Source organism: Protopterus annectens, chromosome 7.part0, assembly GCF_019279795.1.
Source record: "Protopterus annectens isolate FY-2018-M chromosome 7.part0, PAN1.0, whole genome shotgun sequence".
Lineage (NCBI taxonomy): Eukaryota > Metazoa > Chordata > Ceratodontiformes > Protopteridae > Protopterus > Protopterus annectens.
Genome location: NC_056739.1, coordinates 1,156,357,164 through 1,156,381,296, shown reverse-complemented (window position 1 = coordinate 1,156,381,296; position 24,133 = coordinate 1,156,357,164). Strand labels below are relative to the sequence as shown.

Genomic DNA, 24,133 nt, shown 5'->3' with positions numbered 1-24,133 from the left:
AGCACCTCACTAGCTACCGCTGGGCTGATGACCAATTTCACCGGCACGTCGTCAGCAGCTTTAACACTAGGCCTGTCGCGGTCCTTGTCCTTGAGTTTCCTAGGTATATCTGAAGTCAGGAGAGACCAGAAGACGCCATACTGACAAACCTAGGTCAGACTCCGAAATGCTTATACAAAATCTTAGCTCTACGGCATATGGTACGCGGGTTGAAGGAAGCATAGAGATCACAGTTAGGGATGTCGTGCTCAAGGCCCAAACAAGTTATACAACAGGAATGAAAATCACAGTGCGGAATCAGTTTTCCACAGGCAAGAGCGTTATTAACTTTATCTGACATTCATTAAAGCAAGAAAAGAGGGTCCGCAAAGGGCGCCTTCAACTTGGTAGTCGGAACTTAGAAAGAAGGTAAACGGCCAACCGGCACTAGTGCAAATTGCATCTGCTTCGGGCTCCGCGGCAAGAAAGACTGGGGAAATGGCGTCGGCCGCCTCCCTTTATACCTGACGTTCTGACATCAGTTTACAGCCAATGGCAGCCGACGTCATACAGAGGACTCTGGTATTCGGGCCGACTGAGGGCTACCTGGAGCCGGATAACCCATATGTTAGGAGTGCAACAGTGAAACATGAAGAACATCTAGGTATGGTGGTTTCATACATAGCACCTGAAGTTTCAACACTCTCCTGGCTGAAGTAATAGCCACCAGGAAGGGCGTCTTCCATGACAAGAATTTCAAGTCAACTAATGCTGCAGGCTCGAACGGGGGAGCAACTAAGGCCTGAAGAACCAAAGTCAAATCCCAAGGCGGGAAAGGATTTTTGATAGGGGGTCTCAGAAGAAAGGTACCTTTCAAAAAGTTCTTGCAAATTCTGGCAGCAGCTAGGGAACCTGAATTTTCCCCTCCGTGAAAATGGGAAATAGCCGCCAGCTGGACTTTTACTGTGGAAGAGTTGGCCCCTTGCTGGAAAATATGAGACAACAAATCTAGCACTAATGGAACTGGAGCGGTAAAAGGATCTAGATTTCTCTGCGAAGCCCAAATGGAAAAATGTTTCCACTCACTACTGTAAACTTTTCTGGTAGAGGACTTATGTGCTGCTACCAGGATAGATTTAACTGGGGAAGAGATACCGGGAGTCCTGGCAAGTAATGGAACTGGAGCAACCAAGCTGTGAGCTTGAGGCTGTCCAGATTCGAAGAAAGAATTCCTGAGGGATGACGAATAAGATCCGGAATGGGATCCAAGATCCAGGATGGAGCTAAGAGATGAGACCGCAGGTAAGGGAACCAAAAATGACGAGGGCAGAATGGGGCTAGGAGAATAACTCTGCTCCCCAACCGAAGATCTTTCTGTAAGAATTTTGTCATGAGTGGAAGAGAGGGATAAGCATAAAGAAGACCAGGTGGCCAAGCATGGACAAGAGCGCCTCTGGGGGCTTCCCCCCTTCGGGGGAATCAGAGCGAAAAACTCGCTGCACTTTGCACTGGATGGCAATGCAAAGAGATCATAGCAAGGCTGACCCCACCTGAGGAAGATCTGTTCCGCTGCATAAGGGTTCAGAGACCACTCGTAAGGCGAAAGGATAGTTCTGCTCAATTTGTCTGCCAAAATGTTGGACCGACCCGGGATGTGCTTTGCTATCAGAAAGCGGTTGGTGGAGATCACCCATTCCCACACTCTCATGGCCTCTCGACAAAGTGGATAAGACCTGGTTCCCCCCTGTTTGTTGATGTACCAGACCACTGACATATTGTCTGACTGGATCGCAATATTTCCCAGAGGAAGAGAGGTATGAAGGGCTTGCAACGCTAAAAAGACTGCTCTCTTCTCTAGAACGTTTATATGCAGAACGTTCTCGCTCTGAGTCCAAGTGTCTTGGACAGTCCTGCCCGAACAGTGCCCCCCCCCCACACCTTAAGCGGGAGGCGTCTGTGATCACCATGGCTTGGGGCAGAGGTGGAACAAAGGGGTGTCCTTCTCGCAGTTCCTGGGATTGAAGCCATCACGAGAGAATTTTTGCACACTTTACTCAGAGGAATCGGAACGTCTAAAGGTTGATGTAGTAGAGACCACTGAACTTGTAATGTCCACTGTAACACTCTCATATGCAGACGTGCATAAGGAATCAGATTTATAGCTGCTGCCATGGACCTTAGGGCTCTCAGGACTAACTCTGCTGGGGGTGCAGGACAGTGAAGGAGCACTAATACATGAAGGGCCAGGCTGTGAAGTTTGTCTAGGGTCAAGAATATCTTGGCCTGAAGAGAATCTATTCATGCCCCTATGAAGTCTAGAATTTGAACAGGTTAGAGGGAAGACTTCTTGAGAATTATTGTGATCCCCAGCCAGGTAGACAACTGAAGAAAGAAATTTCTGGCTAGTACAAGTTGATGCCTGGTGGAGGCAGTGAGGAGCCAGTCGTCCAGGTACGGAAAGACCTGAATGCCCTTTAGCCTCAGGTGGGCCGCTACAACTGCCATGACCTTGGTAAACACCCTAGGGGCTGTGGTGAGACCGAAGGGTAGGACCCGGTACTGGTAATGACTGGCTCCTAGCCCAAAGCAGAGGTATCTCCTGGATCGCCTGTCCATCAGGATATGGTAGTACGCATCCTTTGAGGTCTATAAAGCACATCCAGTCTTCTTACTGCAAGAAGGGCAGGATGGATTGTAGAGTGACCATTTGGAACTTTTCCTTGGCAACAGACAGGTTCATTGTGGATAGGTCGTGAATCGGCCTTAAGTCCCCAGTCTTTTTTAGCACCAAAAAGAACCTGGAATAGATGCCTGATCCGGACTGGTCTAGGGGCACTTGCTGGATTGCTCTTTTTTCTAACAGCTTTCTTATTTCTAAAGCTGCTGCCTCCCTTTGAGTGGGTGGGACGTCCGGGAGGGAATAGAACAGCCTCTGGATATTATTCGAAGCACCCAGCCATCTGACGTGATGGACTCCCACTGTGCTAGGTGCCTCAAAAAATGTCCCCTGACTGCCTCCAGAGAGAAGAAGTCGAGCAACCCCTCAGGGCTACTGAGTGAGTCGGTCGGAAAAGGGTTCTCGTGACCCGAACTTCTTTGGTCCCCCTCTGCCTCTGGGGGAGAAACAGTCCGGAGCATTCCGGGACTGCTGAGATTTCCGGAACCACAGCTTCTTTTGCCCTCGCTGGCTCCTGGAGAAGGACCTTTGCGGGTTAGAGAAGCAGATCCCGACGGCTGACGGCGTTTTCTTGTCCTTCTCACTCTGGACAAGTATATCTTGGACGGTCTTCCTGAACAGGGTCGAACCGTTAAAAGGGGCATTAGCGAAGGATGCCTCGAAAGGTTCTGAAAAATCACAAAGCTGGAGCCAGGTATGACACCTCATGACGATACCAGACTCGGCTGTCCTAGCGGCTCCCTAAGTGGCGTGAGAGAGGAAATGCATGGATGTATTTGAAACAGACTTGAGAGTGGCCATTCGAGCCGGGAATGTCCATTTGTCCTCGACCGAAATGGACTCCGGGGGAGACTCAGTGTAGTCCTTCACAAGGTCACGGTGCAGTCTAATTACATGGGCCATGTAATTCAGCACCCTTATAGCAAAGATAGCTGAAGCAAAGGTCCGCTTTGCAAGACGATCCATCGCCCTGGACTTCTTGTCCGGGGGATGAACCGAGGAACTTTCCTAGGTGAGTTCCTTTTTGGTGGCTGCCGCCACCACCATGGCATCAACTGGGGTACCCTTACTCCAAGTGGGCTTGTCCGCAGGAGGGCTCAATACTTTGTCGGGCCGTTTGGGTATTTGCTCTACAGTGTCGGATTCCTTCCAGGCTCTGGTGGTAATAAGGTCCACCAGAGGGTCGTGTGGGGTGGACACCCAAGAGGTAGAAGGGCCTGTGTCAAATGCCTCCAGAAATACAGACTCGTCCGAGGAAGGTTTTTGGGCAGATTAACCCCCCCCCCCCCGGTGAAGAATTTCCATTATGTCTCCGAAGGAGACATCTTCGAGGGGTGATCTGGGGGAACCTTCCCTTCCTCCACGTCGGTATCTTGAGTGAGGAACTCAGGGGAGTCCATGTGCCTCATTTTGCACTGGCATTTGCGAGGGGTACCCTCGGGGGGACTCCCCAGGGAGGGCTTGCAAATCGTCTCATATTCCTCAAGGGGAACTGTCTGGGGTGTATCGGACACAGGCTTACCCTGGGAGGATTGGATGATGGAAGAGAAACTCAGGTGCGCGGGAGCAAGGCGGACTCAGAGGAAAGACTGCGGGTCTCGATCCTCCAGAGAGAACCCTCTCTATGACAACGAAAGCCAAAAGGGAACTGGCTTCTATGAAGCTGGTGGTGTGGGTAGCCGTATCCCTCAGATCCGATGAGGGGATCGGAGCCAAGGCTGGAACAGCCAGACGCAAGGAGACAGTATGCCCCGACCACAACTGGGCCGACACACTCATCACCTCAGATTCGATGACCAGATCTCAGCTCTGAGAGCTCGGATCCGACAAAGGATCTGACAGGCTGAAGGTCATAGCCAGTGACGAGGTTGGAGGCACCATCGGCGCCGACCCCTTGACTCCAGGGCTCCTCAGATCCATAGACTCCAAAACCCGACGGTGGATCAAAGAAGGAGCTATCGAGGCAAACGTCCGAGACAAACTCCCCGCTCTGGCTGGGGGGTAGCCAGCAACACTCCCACCTGCAACTGAGTCTGCAGGAACCTTCTCATCATCTGGTCCATATCGGCTTCAGAGAGGCTCTTAGTAGATCTCCAGGATGCAACCAACACCAGCCGGGAGGGCCGATGCGAGGATGAACTCAAAGCGGGCCAAGCCTCCTCCTCCGGCTCCGGGGAGAATTGTGGAGAAAAAAGCTGAGAGGAAGATGGCCTTGCAACCTTTTCCGGTGTCGAGATCACCTTAGCGGGAGGGGTCGACGGATCAGAGTCTGCTTGCTTCTTGCGACCCCTCTCCCCATCTCTCTCTCTTTTTCTCTCTCTTTCTCTATGTTTTTTTTTCCTGGCCTCTTTCTCTCCCTGTTTAGAGGTGGGAGTGGGAGTCCCAGACAGGGGAGGAGGACCGGAAGGCTGAACAGTCACGGCCGTGACTGAAGATGACGCTGCAGTAGTAGTAGTTGACTCTGCGGGTAAAAGACCCACTAGAATTAGTTTGGTCCTGCGATTCCGCCATGAAGCCAGACCTAAAAAAGTTCTCAACACCATAAGGAGCTATGGGTGTGTACTGGAAATATACAAAAAGGTGCTATAGGCTTGAATGAGTTAATTAATTTACTAAAAAATAGACACTTCTGGAGCATGTGACTAGCAGATTTAACAATTCAGTTTAACTATTAGCCCCATGAAATCAGCACGTATGGAAAAGATAACAAAACAGGTAAAGATAATGGTTAGTAGGATTACCAAAAATTGAACACGCTGAAAAAAAAACTATAATTCTAAAGTCATATGAAATTGAAAAAATACAATAACTTCAGCTAAGTCCTCAGTGGAGCAGAAACGAAGCAGAAAACTCATAGATCACAAAACAAGTAGATGTAGTTAGCAGAAAAATAAAACTAATCAGGACCCTCTGGTTGAATCTACATTAGGAACAGATCAACATTGGATTCAGTAAACTCAGATGCGAAAAGCAGCCACAGCCAGAAATTCAAACATAAATCACATAATGAACAATGACAGATGACAATGCAAACAGGGCCCGGCAAAGAAAAATAGGTTTGTAGCAAAAGGGGCAAGCCATTCAAGTTATAGCAAAAAACATGCAATACCAACGACAAAAACTTAAAAAAAAATGACTAAAGTAGATAGGAATGTGCAAAAAGCAAAAGAAAATCTGTATGCAGTAAACACAGCTGAAGCACGTTACTTAAAATGCATAGATTACGTCCCCGTCCCCCCCCAAAAAAAAAAAAAAACAAGCATCAACCTGGAAACATCATTTAAAAAAAAAGTTTTAGGTAAAGCAAAGCCAATACAAACCATTTGGGAAAGTATTTAGCCGTGACAATCTTGCCTTATTAAATTAGCAGAGTTTCTCATTAAACAAACATGTGTGCATATATAATCACAAGACAAACTGTGGTTTTCTGGTGTTAATAAAAACAGAAGAAAATAATTTCATTTTTTTTCCATACCTGCCCTGTTGATGTTAAGGAAAGTGAAGACTGGCTCCCAGCACACACCTTCCTGATAAACATTCCTTGAAGAGCTTCAATAACCTTTGGTTTGTATACTCTGTTGGTATCACCATGGCCTAATTTGCCTGCAAAACAAACAAAATAATATTATGTGGCAGCATTTTATATTTCTTGTCACTTGGGTTAGTAAATAAGGAGAAAGTGAGCTAATTTACATGCCTGACAACTATTCCTTAACTTAGCAAATTAGCTAAAACAGTCTCGTACTATGGCTGTGGCCATTACAGCACATCAAGACAACTGCAATTTGGCAAGAAGCTACTTGATGGCAGCTGCTTAAGAGCACTGTCTCAATAAGTGAAAGCCATTAGACCAAAATATCAGATGGTGAGAATCCAAAAAAAAAAAAGCTGTGCATTGCAATCAGAAAGCGGTTGGTGGAAATCGCCCATTCCCAAACTCTCATAGCCTCTCGACAAAGAGGGTAAGACCTGGTTTCTCCCTGTTTGTTGATGTACCAGACTACCGCCATGTTGTCTGTCTGAATTGCAATAGTCCCCGGAGGAAGAAGGTCTTGAAGGGCTTGCAACGCTAAAAGCACCACCCTCATCTCCAGAACACTGATATGCAGAACAGTCTCTACAGGGGTCCATGTGCCTTGGACGGTTCTGTCCATGCAATGCCCCCCCCCCACCCGAGGCGAGAAGCGTCCGTGGTCAGTGTGGTTTGGGGTTGAGGCATCACGAACGGTCTCCCTTCCCGAAATTCTCAGGAATGGAGCCACCAAAGAAGGGAGTTCCTGCAAATCGGTGAATCCAATGGGTGAAGGAGGAGGGACCATTGGACCTGAAGGGTCCATTGAAGGACTCTCATGTGCAACCGAGCAAGAGGTGAAAGGCTGATGGCTGCCGCCATGGATCCTAGGGCTCTCAGGACTAATTCTGCGGGTGGGGCTGGGGACTGTAGAAGCGCTATTACATGGAGTGACAAAGTACGTAAACTGTCCGCTGTCAGAAAGGCCTTGGACTGAAGCGTGTTTATCCTGGCCCCTATGAAATCCAGAACTTGAACAGGATGAAGAGAAGACTTCCTGAAATTTATGTAATGCCTAGATGATGGACCAAAGTAAAGAATAATCCCTGGCAGAACAGAGTAGATGCCTGGTGGGGGCGGTGAGGAGCCAGTCGTCTAGGTACAGAAAGACCTGAATTCCCTGAAGTCTCAGGTGGGCCGCCACAACTGCCATGACCTTGGTGAACACCCTGGGGGCTGTGGTGAGGCCAAACGGAAGAACCCTGAACTGATAATGACTGGCCCCTAGCCAAAAGCGGAGAAACCTCCTGGATCGTCTGTCCATAAGAATGTGGTAGTACGAATCCTTGAGGTCTATGGAGCACATCCAGTCATTCTCCTGCAGAAGGGGGAGAACAGATTGTAGAGTGACCATCAGGAATTTCTCTTTGGCAATGAACAGGTTCAAATTTGACAGGTCGAGAATTGGCCTTAAGTCCCCCGTCTTTTTTGGCACCAAAAAGAACCTGGAGTAATTGCTCAACCCAGACTGCTCTGGGGGGACGTGTTGGATGGCTCTTTTTTCTAGTAAAGTACAGTTTTGTACCTACCATAAATGTAGATGTTCGAAGATCCACATTGCTGCAGTCCTTACACTTGGGTAGTCCGCTGTCCTCGGTCGGCCCGAATATCAAAGTATTAGGCTGACGTCGGTCAAGGCACATAAGACTGACATCAGGGTACATATGCGCATGACCGACGTCATATCCTCAGTCTTTTCTTGCCCCAGATGTCAGAAGACCCTAAACAGAAAGGTCAAAACCAAAAGACAACCAAAAACAACCAAACACCTGTGTACTAACTATATGTACATTATATACAATATTTACAATATGTACAACCCACACCACACAACCGCCTCTAACTACAGAGGGGAAGGAGGGAGGGTAAATTGGACTGCAGCAATGTGGATCTTCGAACATCTACATTTATGGTAGGTACAAAACTGTACTATGTTCTTCATCTCACATTGCTGCAGTCCTTACACTTGGGTAGAATCCCAAAGCAGAGAAAAGGGAGGATGGCACTACTAAAAAGCAGTAGGAGCTGCCAAAATGCCCTGTAAAATTGCAGTGGCAAAACCAGCCCTCGATTTAGAGTAGAGAGGAAGGTGATAATGCTTAGAGAAAGTATGCACTGAACTCCAAGTAGCAGCCTCCAAAATATCTTTAGTTGCTACCCCCCTTAGAAAGGCTGTAGAAGTGGCAGTAGCCCTAGTGGAATGAGGCCTAATCCCAGCTGGAACCTCCTTACCATGATGGGAATAACAGAAAGCAATACACGACCCAATCCACTTAGAAATAGTTTGTTTTGACACAGGCTTGCCCTGAGAACTCAAAGCAAAAGAAACAAATAACTGCTGAGACTGCCTGAACGCTTTAGTTCTGCTCAAATAATATCGCAACTGCCTGTGTATATCCAAAGTGTGCAAAATCTTTTCCCCTTTATTTTGGGGGTTCGCATAAAAGGTAGGCAAATGAATAGTTTGGTTTAAAGCCACACTAGAAACCACTTTAGGCATAAAGGAAGGATTAGTACGCAAAGATACCCTATCCTTATGGAAAATTAAGAAAGGCTCAACTGCCATAAGGGCCTGTAATTCAGAAACCCTTCTCGCAGAGGTAATGGCCAACAAAAAAGCAGTCTTCCATGATAAATATTTCAACTCCGCAGTAGCTGCAGGCTCAAAAGGTTGTAGAGTGAGTTTCTCCAACACAAAATTGAGATCCCAAGCAGGAGTAGGAGCTCTCCGTGGGGGTCTTATATTCTTTGCCCCTCTAAGGAATTGCTTAAACAAAGGATGAGAAAACAATGGTGGGTCACAGTCATAGTGAGCAGAAATTGCTGCAGCATGAATCTTAATAGAAGAGAAGGACAAACCTTTGTCCAGTAACTCAGTAAGATATTGAAGAGCCACACTTAAATTAGGCTTAGAAACATCAAATGCTTTTGCTGCACTCCAAAATAAAAATCTCTTCCATTTATCTGCGTACACTTTCCTTGTACTAGGCCTTCTGGCCTCCAAAATAACATTCAAAACTTGCTGTGGAAGTTGAGACTCTCCAGGGTTTAAAACAGAATATGCCAGGCTGTCAGGTGAAGAGAGTGAAGTTTGACATTGAGTAAATGACTGTTCTCCTGAGACAGCAGGTGTGGAATCGAAGGTAAAGGCCATGGAGGCTCCCGTACCAGACTTCTCAGTAGTGGGTACCAGTGCTGTCGAGGCCAATCTGGAGCTATTAAAATCATCCTTGGCTTGTCCTGTCTGACCTTCAGAAGTACCTTTGGGAGGAGAGGCAGAGGTGGAAAGGCATACACATGAAGATTGCTCCAATTGAATGAAAGAGCATCCACTTTCCAGGCTGTGGGATGAAAACTTTTTGTGCAAAACTTTGGCAGCTGGTAGTTTAGTGGAGAAGCGAACAGATCTATGTCTGGAGTTCCCCATGACACTGTCAATTTCTGAAAAACATGAGGATCCAATTTCCACTCGTGGGGATCCATTATTTGTCTGCTCAACACATCTGCTAAGGAGTTCTGTGCTCCCGGCAGAAACCTTGCCTGAAGATTTAGCTGTAAACTGAGGGCAGTCTCCCACAAAATCATTGCTTGTCTGCACAGAGGATAAGAATGTGTTCCCCCTTGCTTGTTGATGTACCACATGACAGTTGTGTTAATCAACACCTGCCCTGGAAGAAGTAAATCCTTGAAAGCTATCAATGCAAATTGGACTGCTAACATCTCCTTCAAGTTGATATGTAGATGTAGAAGTCTGGCAGGACACGTGTCTTGTATCCACTTTCCATTTAGATGAGCTCCCCAAGCTTTGTCTGAGGCATCTGTCGTTAGAATCTGACTCGCCTCTGGCCGGGTCACAGAGAGTCCCTTGTTTAGGTGACATTCCTGAGCCCACCACAAAAATTCCTTTTGAATGCAAGGTATTATCTGAATGACAGTGTCCATATCTTGGCAGTGCTGTGTCCATACATTTTTGAGATACCATTGCAGCTTCCTCATATGCAGTTTGGCATTGGGAAGCACCAGAATACAAGATGCCATGAACCCCAAGGCTTGAAGGACTGTCCTTGCAGTCAGCCTGGACTGATGAGACAATTGATGGAAGTAAAGAGAAAGATTCTTTTGTTTGTCCGGGGTCAAAAGGCCATCTGGGATGCTGTATTCAGTCTCACACCCAGAAAGCACATGTCCTGAGAGGGTACTAGACTGGACTTTATTTCGTTCACAGAATACCCCAGGCATCTTAGCACTGCTATCACATAGTGTAGATGATGAAGAAGTTCGTCCTTTCCTTGAGCCAGAATCAGGCAATCGTCCAAATAAGGATAGATCTGTATTCCTCTTAGCCTGAAGAAAGCTATCACTGGAGCCAGAACCTCGTGAACACTCTGGGCAGTAGATAAGCCAAAGGGCAATGCAGAGAACTGATAATGAGAAGTCCCAGCCGAAAGCGTAGATACTTCCTGCAACTTAGCCTGATAGGAACATGAAGGTAAGCCTCCTTGAGATCCAGAGTCACCATCCAGTGATCTTTGCCCAGCAGAGGTAAAAGCTGTTGTAACGTCAACATTTTGAACTTGGGAATGTCCAGATAAGTGTTGAGGATAGATAAATCCAAAATTGGTCTCCACGTGTTCCCCTTCTTTGGTACTAGGAACAGGCGAGAATAAAATCCTAGGCCCACTTCTGACAGAGGGACCGATTGTATGGCCCCTATTTGGAGCAGCAGAGAAATCTGTTTGTGAGCCTCTATTCTTTGCTGAGGAGGAACGTCTGGCATGCCTTTGAAAGGAGGCAAGGTATGGAAATAAAACCTGTAACCTTGGTGTATGATATCCAATACCCATCTGTCTTGGGTAATTAAACTCCAATTTTCCTTGAAAAGTGCCAACCTTCCTCCCAAAGGTGCTGCCAGACGAGAAGGCTCTGGCAGCTGAAAAGGTAGGTCATTGGGTCTGTTTACGAAAGGGCTGACCCCTGCCCTCACCCGAAGACTGTGCAGGTGAACTCCCTGTTCTAGGCCTGAAAGAGCCCTGAGCTCTGTCCCTACCACGTCTAGACCTACCCCTAGACTGGGAATCATAAGAAGGATACGTCCACCCCTTGGTAGGCCAATTTCTACTAAACTTCGGAGGCTGAACCTGCAAAAAATCTTTAACAGTCTGCATAGACTTAGCCTTGTCTTCCATTTTCTTTAAGACTGCCTCAACCGGTGAACCAAACAACACATCAGATTGTAAAGGAGCATCTAAAATCCTTGTCTTAACATGGTCAGATAAATTCTGATCCCTCAGCCAGGCGTGCCTGCGAAGAACTGATCCAGTGGCAGCCACCCTAGACGAGGCCTGTACAGCATCAAAACCACATTGCAAAGAATGCTTACCCACTTGTTCAGAGACATGTACCAAATCTTGTAACTCTTTACACTCAATACCTTCCGCCAGAGCATCTACCTTAGACTTCAATTGAGAAAGTAGATAGTTTTGGTATTTCAACATGTGAAACTGGCAATTCAAAGCCCTCATAGCTAGGGTAGAAGAAGTATAGACTTTCTTTCCCCATCTATCCAAAGCCCTGGCCTCTTTATCAGGAGGAACCGGATTTTTAACAACCGAAGCCTTAACACCCTTAGGCCCCTGACTAACAGTTTCTGGGTCCGCCCTAGGACTCTTAAAAAGATACTTATGAACTTCAGGCACCCTATAATACCTATCCGGTTTAACAGGAGCAGGAGGCAAAGAATCAGGATTAAGAGAAGCCTCTGCAAACACATCCTCCACAACATCCAGAACAGGAGGTATAGCCAAAGGCCTATGCTGGGGTAAAAACAAAAATTCCCTAAGCCTTTTCCTGGAATCAGAGAAGTCCTGACCTTCCCACTTAAAATGCTCCCTCATGGAATGAAGAGTCTCTGAAAAAGAAAAATCCTCAGGAGGAGAAGCAGAAGGAGTAGAATCATCCACATCAGAATCTGAATAAGGAGAATACTCCTGCAAGTCTTCAGCCGAAGACTCTGAAACATCTGAAGCCTGCTCAAAACTCCCCAACTCAGGTTCCACCCTAGGCCTCTTATCAGGAGGGGGCAAAAAACCTCTAATCAAAGTAATCAAATCTTCTGCCATTTTAAGCATATGCTTCTTGGGCACAGATCCTGAAGAACTAGGAGTGACACCAACTGAAGCTAAACCTGGCCTGCCTCTGGGAGAAGCCTTGGAAACAGAAGGAGATGGCCTAACCACCCTAGGAAGGGAGGGGAGAACAGTAACCTGAGAAGCCCCTTCAGCCTGACCTGCCTCCTGAGAGGCCACATCCTGCAATAATAAGGTCTCCCCCTGGGACTCCAGAGAAACCTCCGGCAGAACCACCGGCTCCACCGACACCTCTAAAGAACCGGCGTCCGGTACGGACGACTCGTCTTGCCTGGGCTTAGCTGCTTTATCCTTGCGCTTCTTGAAGAAGCGGACGCCGGAGCATCCGGCGGCATATTATAATTGCACCGCTTCCGAAGACTAACCTGGCACAATCTAACCTTCTCTTAATAGTGCGCTTATTGAATCTAGCACAAAAGCGACACCCAACAACGTCGTGCTCAGGCCCTAAACAAGGAATACACAAAGTATGATAATCTCTATGCGGTATCTGTTTCCCACAAGAAATACAGTTATTCACTTTTTCTGACATCCGGTAAACCACTGAGGCAAAAAAAAACTAAAATATTCCCCAACGGGGTACTTAGCCAACTTTGACTCGGTCTGAAACTCCGAATTCGAAAAATTTCAGAACGCTGAACGGCACTTGCAACGCTGCTTCTGCATCGGACCATGCGGCAAAAAAGACTGAGGATATGACGTCGGTCATGCGCATATGTACCCTGACGTCCTGATGTCAGTCTTATGCACCTTGACCGACGTCAGCCTAATACTTCGATATTCGGGCCGACCGAGGACAGCAGACTACCCAAGTGTAAGGACTGCAGCAATGTGAGATGAAGAACATCTTCTTTATTTCTGAAGCAGCCGCCTCCCTCTGATTGGGTGGGACATCGGGGAGGCGCTTCGCTAGTGGGGGAAGATTCCGGAAGGGGATAGAGTAATCTCTGGATATTATTTGGAGCACCCAGCGATCTGTAGCAATGGACTCCCAACTTGGTAGATGCTCCGAGAAATGCCCCCCGACTGCCTCCAGAGAGGGACAGTCGGGCAACCCCTCAGGGCTGCTGCACGGGTTGGTCGGAGAAGGGTTCTCTCGTCCCGAAATTCTTCTGCCCCCCTCTGCCTCTAGGCCGGCCGTCCACCTTGTCCTCCTCTGCCTCTGAAGAACGAAGGGTCCGGAGCGGGACTGGACTGCTGAGACTTCCGGAACCACATCTTCTTTTGTCCTCTCTGGTTCCTTGAGAAGGACCTTTGAGGAGCAGAGAAGCGGATTCCGATGGCAGACAGCGTCTTCCCGTCTTTCTCGCTCTGGAATAGCGTGTCGTGGACGGTTTTGCCGAATAGCATAGAACCGTCAAAGGGAGCGTTTGCGAAGGACGCCTTGAAGGGTTCCGCAAAGACGGAGCCAGGTGTGGCGCTGCAAGGCAACCCCTGCTCCGCTGGCTCTAGCCACCCCCTCCGTGGCATGGGAGAGAAGCCGCATAGAAGTGTTAGATATTGACTTTAGCGTGGCCATGCGAGCCGAGAAGGTCCGTTTGTCCACGGCCGCCATGGACTCTGGGGGAGACCCAACGTACTCTTATCAGATCCCGCTGAAGCCTAATGACGTGTGCCAGATAATTCAGAGCCCTTACAGAAAATTTGGCTGAAGCAAACATCTGCTTTCCAATACGGTCCATCGGTCAAGACTCCTTATCAGGAGGATGGACCGAGGAACTTTCTTGTGCCAGTTCCTTCTTGGTGGCAGCTGCCACCACCATGGCATCTACCGGGGAACCTTTATGCCACGCCGGCTTGTCAGAAGGGGGACTAAGAATTTTATCCCGTCTCCTAGGGACTGGCTCCACAGTGTCCTGCTCCTTCCAAGCCCTGGTACTAATCAAGTCTACCAGGGGGTCGGCCGGGGGGACACACGCAAGAGGTAGACGGGCCTGCGTCGAATGCCTCCAGAAACACAGACTCATTCGATGAAGTTTCTGGGCTGACCACCCCCTCTTATGCGCATCTCCATAATGTCTCTAAAGGAGACGTCCTCTGGGGGAGACCTGGGGGAACCTTCCCCTTCCTCTAAGTCCGTGTCCTCCGTGAGGGACTCGGGGGAGTCCAAGTGCCTCCTCTTACACTTCCGTTTGTGAGGGACCTCCTCGGCAGGGCTGTCCGAGGAGGGCTCACCAACGGGGTCCTGTCCTTCTACGGGAACTAACTGGGGCATAAACGGAGGTTGTCCCTGGGGCCGGACGATGGAAGACAGGCCCATATGCGTGGGAGTGAAGGGTGGATCCGTAGCATGGACCGGGGACTTCGAACTCCTCGACAGCACCCTCTCCACCACTTCAAAAGCCGAAGGCGAACCACCCTCCCCTGGCTCCGAGAGTAGTCCCCTCGGCTCCGACGTGAGGACCGGTGTCGGAGCCAACGTGATCGGACCCGAAAGGGAAGTGCGTTCCGACAGCAACGGAGCCGAAGACACACTTACCCCTGTGGATCCGAAGCTCGGCTCTCGGCCCAGAGAGCTCGGATCCGAAAGATGACCTGATAAACTCGAGGGTAAGGCCGGCGTCGAATTAGCAACTACTATCAGCCCCGACTCCCCGGCTCTGAAACCCAATAGTGGATCCGAAAGATGACCCGATAAACTCGAGGGTAAGGCCGGCGTCGAATTAGCAACTACTATCGGCGCCGACTCCCCGGCTCCGAAACCCGATAGTGGATCGGAGAAGGAGCAATGGGTGCAAAGAAAGGGGCTGAGCTCCCTCCCGGAAGGGGGGAGGCAGGAGCACTCCCCATCTGCATCTGGGCCTGCAGGAATCGACGCATCATCCGATCCATATCTGCGATGGACAGACTCCTGGTAGACCTGGAAAAAGTCGTCGAGGCAGGCCGGGAAGGCCACCTAGACGACCTCGAAGGTGACCGGGACTCCCCCTCCAGCTCCGGAAAGAAGCATGGAGAACAGAGCCGAGAGGGGGAAGACCTGGAAACCCTCATGGGGGAACAAGTCAATTTAGCCGGCGGAGCCGAAGGGACTGACTCGGCCCGCAGCTTATGGCTCTTGTGCCTATCCCTCTCCTTTTCTCTATGTCTCTTCTCTTTACTAGAAGAGTCCCCCTCCCTGCGAAGCAGTGGGAGGTTGAGTCCCAGCCAGGGGAGGGGGAGCTGAAGGCTGGACAGTCGCAGCCGCGACTGGCGCCACTGAGGGAGAGGAGGAAGAAGAATCCGGGGGCAAGAGTCCTGCCAGGATTAGCTTGTTTCTCCTGTCCCTCAGAGCCCGGGGGTTAAAGGCCGCACAAATCTGGCAGCCCGATGTTAAGTGGGCTACGACCAGGCACAGAACGCACCGAGTGTGGCCATCCGCTGGGGACAGCTTATGACCACACTCAGCACATTTTGAAAAAATGGCCTTAGGGCCCTCGGCCATCGCACTCAAGCACACACCCTAACATACACAGTAAGGGGAAGGGAAAAAAAACACATTTACTACTAAATACAACTAAAAAACGGTTTAACTAAACTATGGGTCTACTATTGCACTCACACACCGAAATCGCTACTTTTTTAACAAAAATACTCCTAAATTCCTATCACCTAAAACGCTAAGAGCTCGTCCCTTATGCTTCAGAAGCCACGGCAAACAAGATCTGGGGACTGGAGGGAGGTAGCAGGGTATTATGGGTAAGGGGAGGAGCTGAGAGCTCGGATCTTTAGCTTGGAAAGCTGCCGGCTCGGATCTGGGGTCGGATCCGATATCCACAGGTTGCTGATCAAATGAAGCTAACTAATTCAGATATATAAATATATATGCACGCGCTCACACGTGTATATAATGGGTCTAGTTCAAATTAATGAAAATACCTAAACACGAAATTGCAGAAACCTGATTTTAATGAACGACCGTGTTGCTAAACCTTTTCTCATGATAAGTATCTAGTTGTCCAACATTTAAAAAGAAACACACCACACTATCTCCAATCCATGCAGATTGGGGGGGGGGGGCTACCCCCCAACTAAATATACCAACTCAGAGATCGTACTACACTGGAGAAAAGGCAAAATTTTCCCTTGCTGGATAACTGAATATTTACACTGGGTAAAGTTCGGCAATCCGGTCATTTGTTAAAATACGGTTTCGCCAATCTCACCTCAACTATTTCGTTTTTGGGTAAGTGGGTTTTCATTAATTTGAAGACGAATTTGAAGTATGTTTTAAAAAAACAAAAAACAAAATCAACTTGAATGCAGGCGGGCAAGCCCCCCTGCACCCCCCCCACTTTAACATTCTCACTCAGAGGTCGCACTACAGTGAGGAAAAGGGAATTTTCCCTTACCGCACCATAGTACGACCGGAACAACAAGCATACTGACCAAATTGGGATTCGGTGAAAGATGCAGTTGAGCATCTGTACGGATCCCATATATATATATATATATATATATATATATATATATATATATATATATATATGTGTGTGTGTGTGTGATCTATATCCATTATATATGTCAGAAGTAAGTAAATCCAGCACTCACAATATTCACCATTTTTCATACTATAAACAAGCCCCACAAGATGGCATCCACAGCAATTAAAGAATGAGTAAGGTTCAGATAATCCCAAACAATGGCTTTTATTCCATAACAAACTCAGCGGGCAGTAACAAACTCAGCAGACCTAAAAGTCTAGCTGTAAAACTCTGCAATAATCCAAAATAATCCAAAAACATGACTATTAAATACAGCTTTTAACCCACAAATAAAAGTAAATACTAAACAAAAAAACATATTCACCAATATTCATTTAACCCAGGTTTGAACATAGCCCCAGGTTAACTATACACATATTCTCTTTTTTATCAAGTATCTTACGCTTAGAAGAAAGCGACAGATGTGACCTAGTAACCAAATCTATCCCCACAAAAACTTAATGTGCAAAAGGGTGTTCACCCTTATGTTTGTAAAGGGCACTCCTGGGATGTTGACACTGAATCTCACTTAGATGAAGGGCAATCTGTTGTTTGAAAGGTCTGGATGTTGGCCCCACACTGGCAGATGGCCATGTACACCACCCAGTCCGTATTACAAGTGATCAAGTGCCTTATCTGATATACGTTTGAGGTACTGATGGAAGTAAATGACTTGGTTTTAAAAATAACATTACAATGTACACAATGTCTACAATATGTACATCCCACTGGCATCCCATGTTTCACACCAGTACGGGGTCAAATGCCTTTTTAGAACCAGGAGAGATGTTCCCCTAGAGTTTTACCCCAACGAAAACCAAAAGAACATCCATCTTTCAAAGCACTGACCAAAGAGCAGATAATTTTTAAGAACATGCCAATTCTTACTGATTGTATCACAAATCTTAAAAGAATTATTTCCATATGTGGTAATCATTCTAAGAGAGAGAGAGAGGATTATCACTCTCACGTCCCACATGCATGATGGACTGCAATAACTCACCTCTGTTCATATGTTGTGCATCATACCTAGCCTGTTTAACAATGGTATAATCAAAGCCCCTAGAAACAAATCTAGCTTCCATGTCATCAGCTTCTCGTTTAAAATTATCCAAGATACTATAAATTTTCCTGAGCCTGCGAAATTGTGCCTTAGATATATTCTTAACTGTATGGGTCAGATGACAACTGTGGGCCTCAAGTAATGATTTCTTAGTGAAGGGCTTTCTATAAAAATTAGTGGCCACTGCACCATCAATCAACTCGGCAATTTGATCATCAAGAAAATCAATATCAGACGTTAAAATTTTGCCTGAAAACTTAATATCAGAAAAACAAAGTACCCACAAATTATCACATAGACAGCAACCCACTGAGTACGGAAAAAGTAATAAGAGACCTAGGGACCCAAGTCGACAGCGACCTCTCATTTGACACCCACGTTGCCAAAGTGGTTAGAAAAACATTCTACCTTGCACACCTCATCATGAAGGTATTCACATCCAGATCCAAGGATGTCATTGTACCCCTATATTCCTCCCTCATCAGACCCATGATTGAGTACAATGCCCCATTTGGTATGTACCTCACCCGGCATTTGCAACAGCTGGAGAGACCACAAAAGTACCTCACCAAGAGGATCAAGGGTCTCCAACATATGTCTTATTCTGCCAGACTAAAGAAACTTCAGCTCTATTCAGTAGCATACCGCCTGCTCAGAGGTGATCTCTGCCTGATGTACAAGGCCATGCCCAAACAGGATCTGATGGACATGCTCCACCTCAAAAAATCCAAATCCATCAGGACCACGAGAGCTAAAGACTTAAAAATCGGCACAAGTATGAATAGGACATGCTGGAGGGATAGATTCATAACCCAGAGGCTTCCCATACTTTGGAACAAGATCCCAGTATGAATAGGACATGCTGGATAACCCAGAGGCTTCCCATGCTTTGGAACAAGATCCCAGTTCGTATTAGGCAGAGCCCCTCACTGACTCTCTTCAAGAGAAATCTTGATGAGTGGATGGGAGATAGTACAGTTTTGTACCTACCATAAATGTAGATGTCCGATAGGAATGCATCTGCAGTCCTTACAAATGGGTTGTCCTGTCGTCAGGCAGCCCTTCGGTCGGCCGGATTCCAAAGTCTGGGTCTGGCCTCGGCTGGTGTCGCACTTCACCCGACGTCATAGCTGCAGTTATTCGGGTATAAAGGCATCAGCCGACGCCATTTTCCTCAGTGTTTCTTGCCCCAGATGCCAGGTGCCCTCTTGGAAGGCTAAATTTGGATAAATGCCAATGATTCCAAATAGTAGAGAGCAAACACAAAAAATAAGCATGTATGTAAATATATACAAACAAATACACCATAATAGATCCCCCCCAAGCTAGCTGTAGGCTGGCAAATACCCTAGGATTACCTCAGAGGGGAAGGTGGGTGGGTAATCCTGACTGCAGATGCATTCCTATCGGACATCTACATTTATGGTAGGTACAAAACTGTACTATGTCCTTCAAGGATGCATCTGCAGTCCTTACAAATGGGTAGAATACCATAGCTAAACAAGGGGAGGAGGAAAGAGTAGAGATTATGGTGTAGCTAGGATCCCCTGCAAAACAGCAGTGGCAAAACCTGCTCGGGATCTAGAGTATAAAGGTAAATTGTAATGCTTGGCAAATGTATGCACGGAGGTCCAAGTAGCAGCCTCTATAATGTCCTTGGTAGCCACTCCTCGTAAGAAGGCTGTGGTAGTGGCTGTAGCCCTTGTGGAGTGAGGCCTGATGTTCTCAGGAGTTTTCTTTCCATGGTAGGAGTAACAAAATCTAATGCAATTTCCTATCCATTTGGAGATTGTCTGTTTTGAAATTGGTTTTCCTTCCTTTCCTGTGGCATATGCTACCAGAAGCTGGTCAGTTTTTCTATTGGACTTAGTCCTGTCCAGGTAGTAAGCGTAACTGTCTGTGTACATCCAAGGTATGCAAAGTCTTTCTCCCTGTTTTGTGGGTTTGGAAAGAATGTAGGTAGGTGGATAGCCTGATTTAATGACACTCTGGATACCACCTTAGGCATAAATGTAGGATTTGTTCTCATGGACACTATCTTGATGGAAGATCAGGAAGGGTTGCACTGCCATTAATGCCTGTAGTTCAGAGACCCTTCTTGCTGAAGTTATTGCCAGCAGGAAAGCAGTCTTCCAGGATAAGTATTGTAATTCTGCTGTTGCTGCTGGCTCGAAAGGAGGAAGTGTCAATTTTTCTAGGACAAAGTTCAAGTCCCATGCTGGCAATGGTGGTTTCCTGGGAGGTTTTACATTTTTAATTCCTCTCAGAAACTGTCTGAGCAGGGGATGAGAGAAGACAGGAGGATCGAAGCTGTATTGTGCTGAAATAGCTGATGCATGTATCTTGATGGAAGAATAGGACAGGCCTGTGTGGAAGAGCTCTGCCAAGTACTCCAAGATGTTGGCCATGTTTACCAGAGTCACATCTTCTCCCTTTGCAGTACTCCAAATGAGATATCTTTTCCATTTTGCTGCATAATTCTTTCTTGTTGAAGGTCTGCGAGCCTCAGGATTATGTCCTTAACCCTTTGGGATAAATTTGGGTTAATTGCTGTTATGTAATGTTCCAGGCAGTTAGCTGCAGAGTTTTCAGGTTTGGATGCAGGATGTTGTAGTTGTTCTGTGTTAACAGTAATGGGATCAGGGGTAGTGTCCATATTTGTTCCCGAGACATGCTCCTCAGCAATGGGTACCAATGTTGTCTTGGCCAGTCTGGAGCTATCAGAATGATCCTTGGACGGTCCTCTTTGATCTTCAGAAGCACCTTGTGCATCAAAGGAAGTGGTGGGAATGCGTATGCTGTCAGGTTTTTCCAACTGAAGGATAGGGAGTCCACCTTCCAAGCAAGTGGGTGGTACGTTCTTGTGCAGAATTTCTTTAGCTGGTGATTGAATGGGGATGCAAACAAGTCTATTTGTGGTAATCCCCATTTCCTTGTGATGGCTTTGAAGATGTCCGGATGAAGCATCCATTCGTGGGCATCTGTGGTTGTTCTGCTTAATATGTCTGCTAGAATGTGTTCTTTTCCCGGTACAAAGATTGCTTGTAACGGAATGTTGTAGCTCAGGGCCACATCCCATAGGTCCAGTGCCAGCCGGCATAGAGGATATGAATGGGTGCCTCCCTGTTTGTTGATGTACCACATAACTGTGGTGTTGTCTGCTCTTATCCTCAACTGACCTTCTTGGAGAAATGGCATGAATGACTGGATTGCCAATTTTACTGCCAGCATTTCCTTTAGATTTATGTGTAGGCGCAGCTGGTCTTGAGTCCATAAGCCTTGTATGCACTTGCCCTGCATGTGTGCCCCCCAACCGAGGTCTGAGGCATCTGTCGTGATGGTTTGGCTTGGTTGGCTGTTGCAGAAGGGCAACCCTGCGTTTGATTGGCAGGCCTGAGCCCACCATAGGAACTCTTGTTTCAGACATGGGATTATTGGGATTTTGGTTTCTAGGCTGTGCTTGTGTTGGGACCACAAATTCCTTAGGTACCACTGTAGCTTTCTCATATGCAGTCTGGCATGAGGGACCAGAATTATGCAGGATGCCATGAAGCCTAGAGCTTGCAGTACTTTTCTTGCAGTTAGGTGGTCCTGCTTTGTTAATGCCAAGAAGTAGAGAGGTAGTTGCTCTTTCTTTTCTGCAGTTAGGAATGCCATTTGTTTTGATGTTTCCAGCTCTGCACCCAGAAAGGCTATTCTTTGGGATGGAATCAGCCTTGACTTTTTTATACTGACTGTATATCCCAAGGCTTGCAGCAGGTAAATGACTCTTTGTAAGTCTTCTGCTAGCTTGCTTTTGTTGTCCGCTTGAATCAGGCAGTCGTCCAGGTAGGGATAAATTTGGATTCCCTGAAGTCTGCAATGAGCAATTACTGATGCCACGCATTTCGTGAACACTCTGGGCACAGTAGATAAGCCAAAAGGCAATGCTGAAAATTGATAATGCTCTGATCCTGCAAGAAATCTGAGGTATCTTCTGCAAATTGGTCTTATGGGGACGTGCAGGTATGCCTCCTTGAGATCTAGAGTTACCAGCCAAGACTCCTTGCCCAGCATGGGAAGAAGCTGCTGTAGGGTCAGCATTTTGAATTTTGGAACAATAAGGAATGTGTTTAAAGCGGACAGGTCTAGAATGGGTCTCCATTTGTTTTCTTTTCTTGGTACCAGGAAGAGTCTGGAGTAAAATCCCTTTCCTTGCTCCATAGATGGTACCTTTTCCACAGCTCTCATTCTTAATAGCTGAGATATTTGTTTTAGAGCTTCTGTCCTTTGAGTAGGTGGTAGGTTTGGCATTCCTCTCTTCCCTGGTAGAGTATGGAAATGGAACCTGTAACCTTGGTCTATAGTTTGCAAAATCCATTTTCTCTTGTGATGCAATGCCAGTTTTTTGAGAATAAGGTTAGTTTTCCGCCTAAGGGTGCTTCTAGTTGTTCCCTGGTAGGCGGTGCCACTGTCAAGTCACTGTGATTGAGTTGTTGTAGAGGTGGTGGCTGCGTCCGTGCCTCGCTGGTTGTTACCTTGCCATTGGCGTCCCCTGTAGGCACCCTGGATTGGTTTCTGCCTCTTGAACGCCTATTCCTGCCCCTCTGAGGCTTAGAGGAGTCCGGAAAGGACCAATTCTTGGAGGGCCAGTTCCTGCTAAACCTTGGAGGTTGAACCTGTAAGAAATCTTTCACCGTTTGTACAGATTTCGCCTTCTCTTCCATCTTTTTTAGCACCTGCTGAGCAGGGGAACCAAATAAATTGACCTTGTCCATGGGTGCATCCAAAAGCTTTGATTTGACATGGTCTGGTAATGCCTGTTCTTTCAACCATGCATGTCTCCTGATAACTGTGCCAGTCATGGCTGATCTAAAGGAAGCCTCCAGTGCATCATAGCCACATTTTAAAGAATGGTTACTAACCTGCTGTATGTTATGTACCATTTCCTGAACATATTTTTATCTAAAGATTCTTCAGAGGAAAGCTTTTAGTTAACTGGTCAAGCATAAACTCTTGATATTGAATCATATGAAATTGGCAGTTTAAAGCCCTAGCTGACAAGGTAGCAGAAGTGTAAACTTTTACCCCATCTCTCTAAGGACCTGGATTCCCTTTCAGAGGGAGGGGTTTTAGTAGAAGTAGCAGCTACAGCTTTAGGGCCCTGGGCGATGGTCTCTGGATCTGCAAAAGGAGCCTTGTATAAATGGTGATGAGTGTCCGGGACCCTGTAGAACCTATCGGGCTTAGCAGGAGCCGGAGGTAATGAATCAGGAGCAGTGCAAGCATCATTAAATGCATCATCTACAACAGAAAGAACTGGAGGTATAGCTAAAGGCCTATGTTGTGGCAAATGTAGAAAGGTTCTAAGCCTTTTTCTGGAGTCTGAGAAATCTTGGCCCTGCCACTGAAATTGTTCCCTCATAGCATGCAAGGTTTCCCCAAAGGAAAATTCCTCAGGTGGAGAGGCTGAAGGGATGGACTCTTCGGCATCAGAGTCTTCGTAAGGAGAATAAGAAGCCTCAGGAAGGTCTGTATGTTCTGATTCATCAGAGGAACCATCAGTGGATACTGGTTCAGGGGGCTCTGCTCTAGGTCCCTTTTCTGGAGGTGGGAGAGAGGACCTGTCTGGATGAGGCTGGGATCCACGAATTAAAGAAATTAAATCCTCAGCCAAGGATAGCATATGAGAGCTAGTGCTGGGCCTGTGTGAGGGGGGTTTGGCAGGCACAGTTTTGGAAGCTTTGGCTGCTTTAGCCCTGGCAAAGGCCTTGATAGACATGGCTGCAGGAGGCCTAGCAGCTCCACGTGCAGGGGTTGAAATATCCAGGGGAATTGTGTCTGATAATTCCTGAGAAACCGCAGCAGCAGGCTGGATTTCAGAAGCAGATTCTACCAGGTTAGAGGAGGCCTCGGTAGAAGGCATGGTTTCGGCTGGAGAAAGAACCGCTTGCTCGGTTTCAGCCGAAACCGAGACACTCGCGGTTTACTTAATCGCGGTTTCGGCCGAGACCGCGGACCGCGAGTGTCGGTCCTTTTCTTTTCGTTTTTTGGAAATTTGCGTTGTCGGAGGATCCGACGGCATAATATATGCAAAATCAGAGCCGAAAATTTGTTCAGCAAACTCCGACCGACGTCTAAGCGTCCGTCGGTTAAAAGAAGCGCAGGCTAGACAAGCTGCTACGTCGTGGTCTGGGCCTAAACAATGTATACAGTAGGAGTGGAAATCTTTATGAGGTATTTGTTTCCCACAAGATA

General features: G+C 47.2%; 1 protein-coding gene across 5 annotated transcripts in view; it reads right to left on the bottom strand.

Annotated features, from left to right (window-relative positions):
- HERC1 (HECT and RLD domain containing E3 ubiquitin protein ligase family member 1) overlaps positions 1-24,133 on the bottom strand; it is a 3,987,333-nt gene that overhangs the window by 3,482,604 nt on the left and 480,596 nt on the right. For all 5 annotated transcript variants that reach the window (XM_044077739.1, XM_044077741.1, XM_044077740.1 and 2 more), the window contains exon 8: positions 6,132-6,259. In XM_044077739.1, the coding sequence (XP_043933674.1) occupies positions 6,132-6,259 (128 nt within the window). The remainder of the gene's footprint in view (positions 1-6,131; positions 6,260-24,133) is intronic.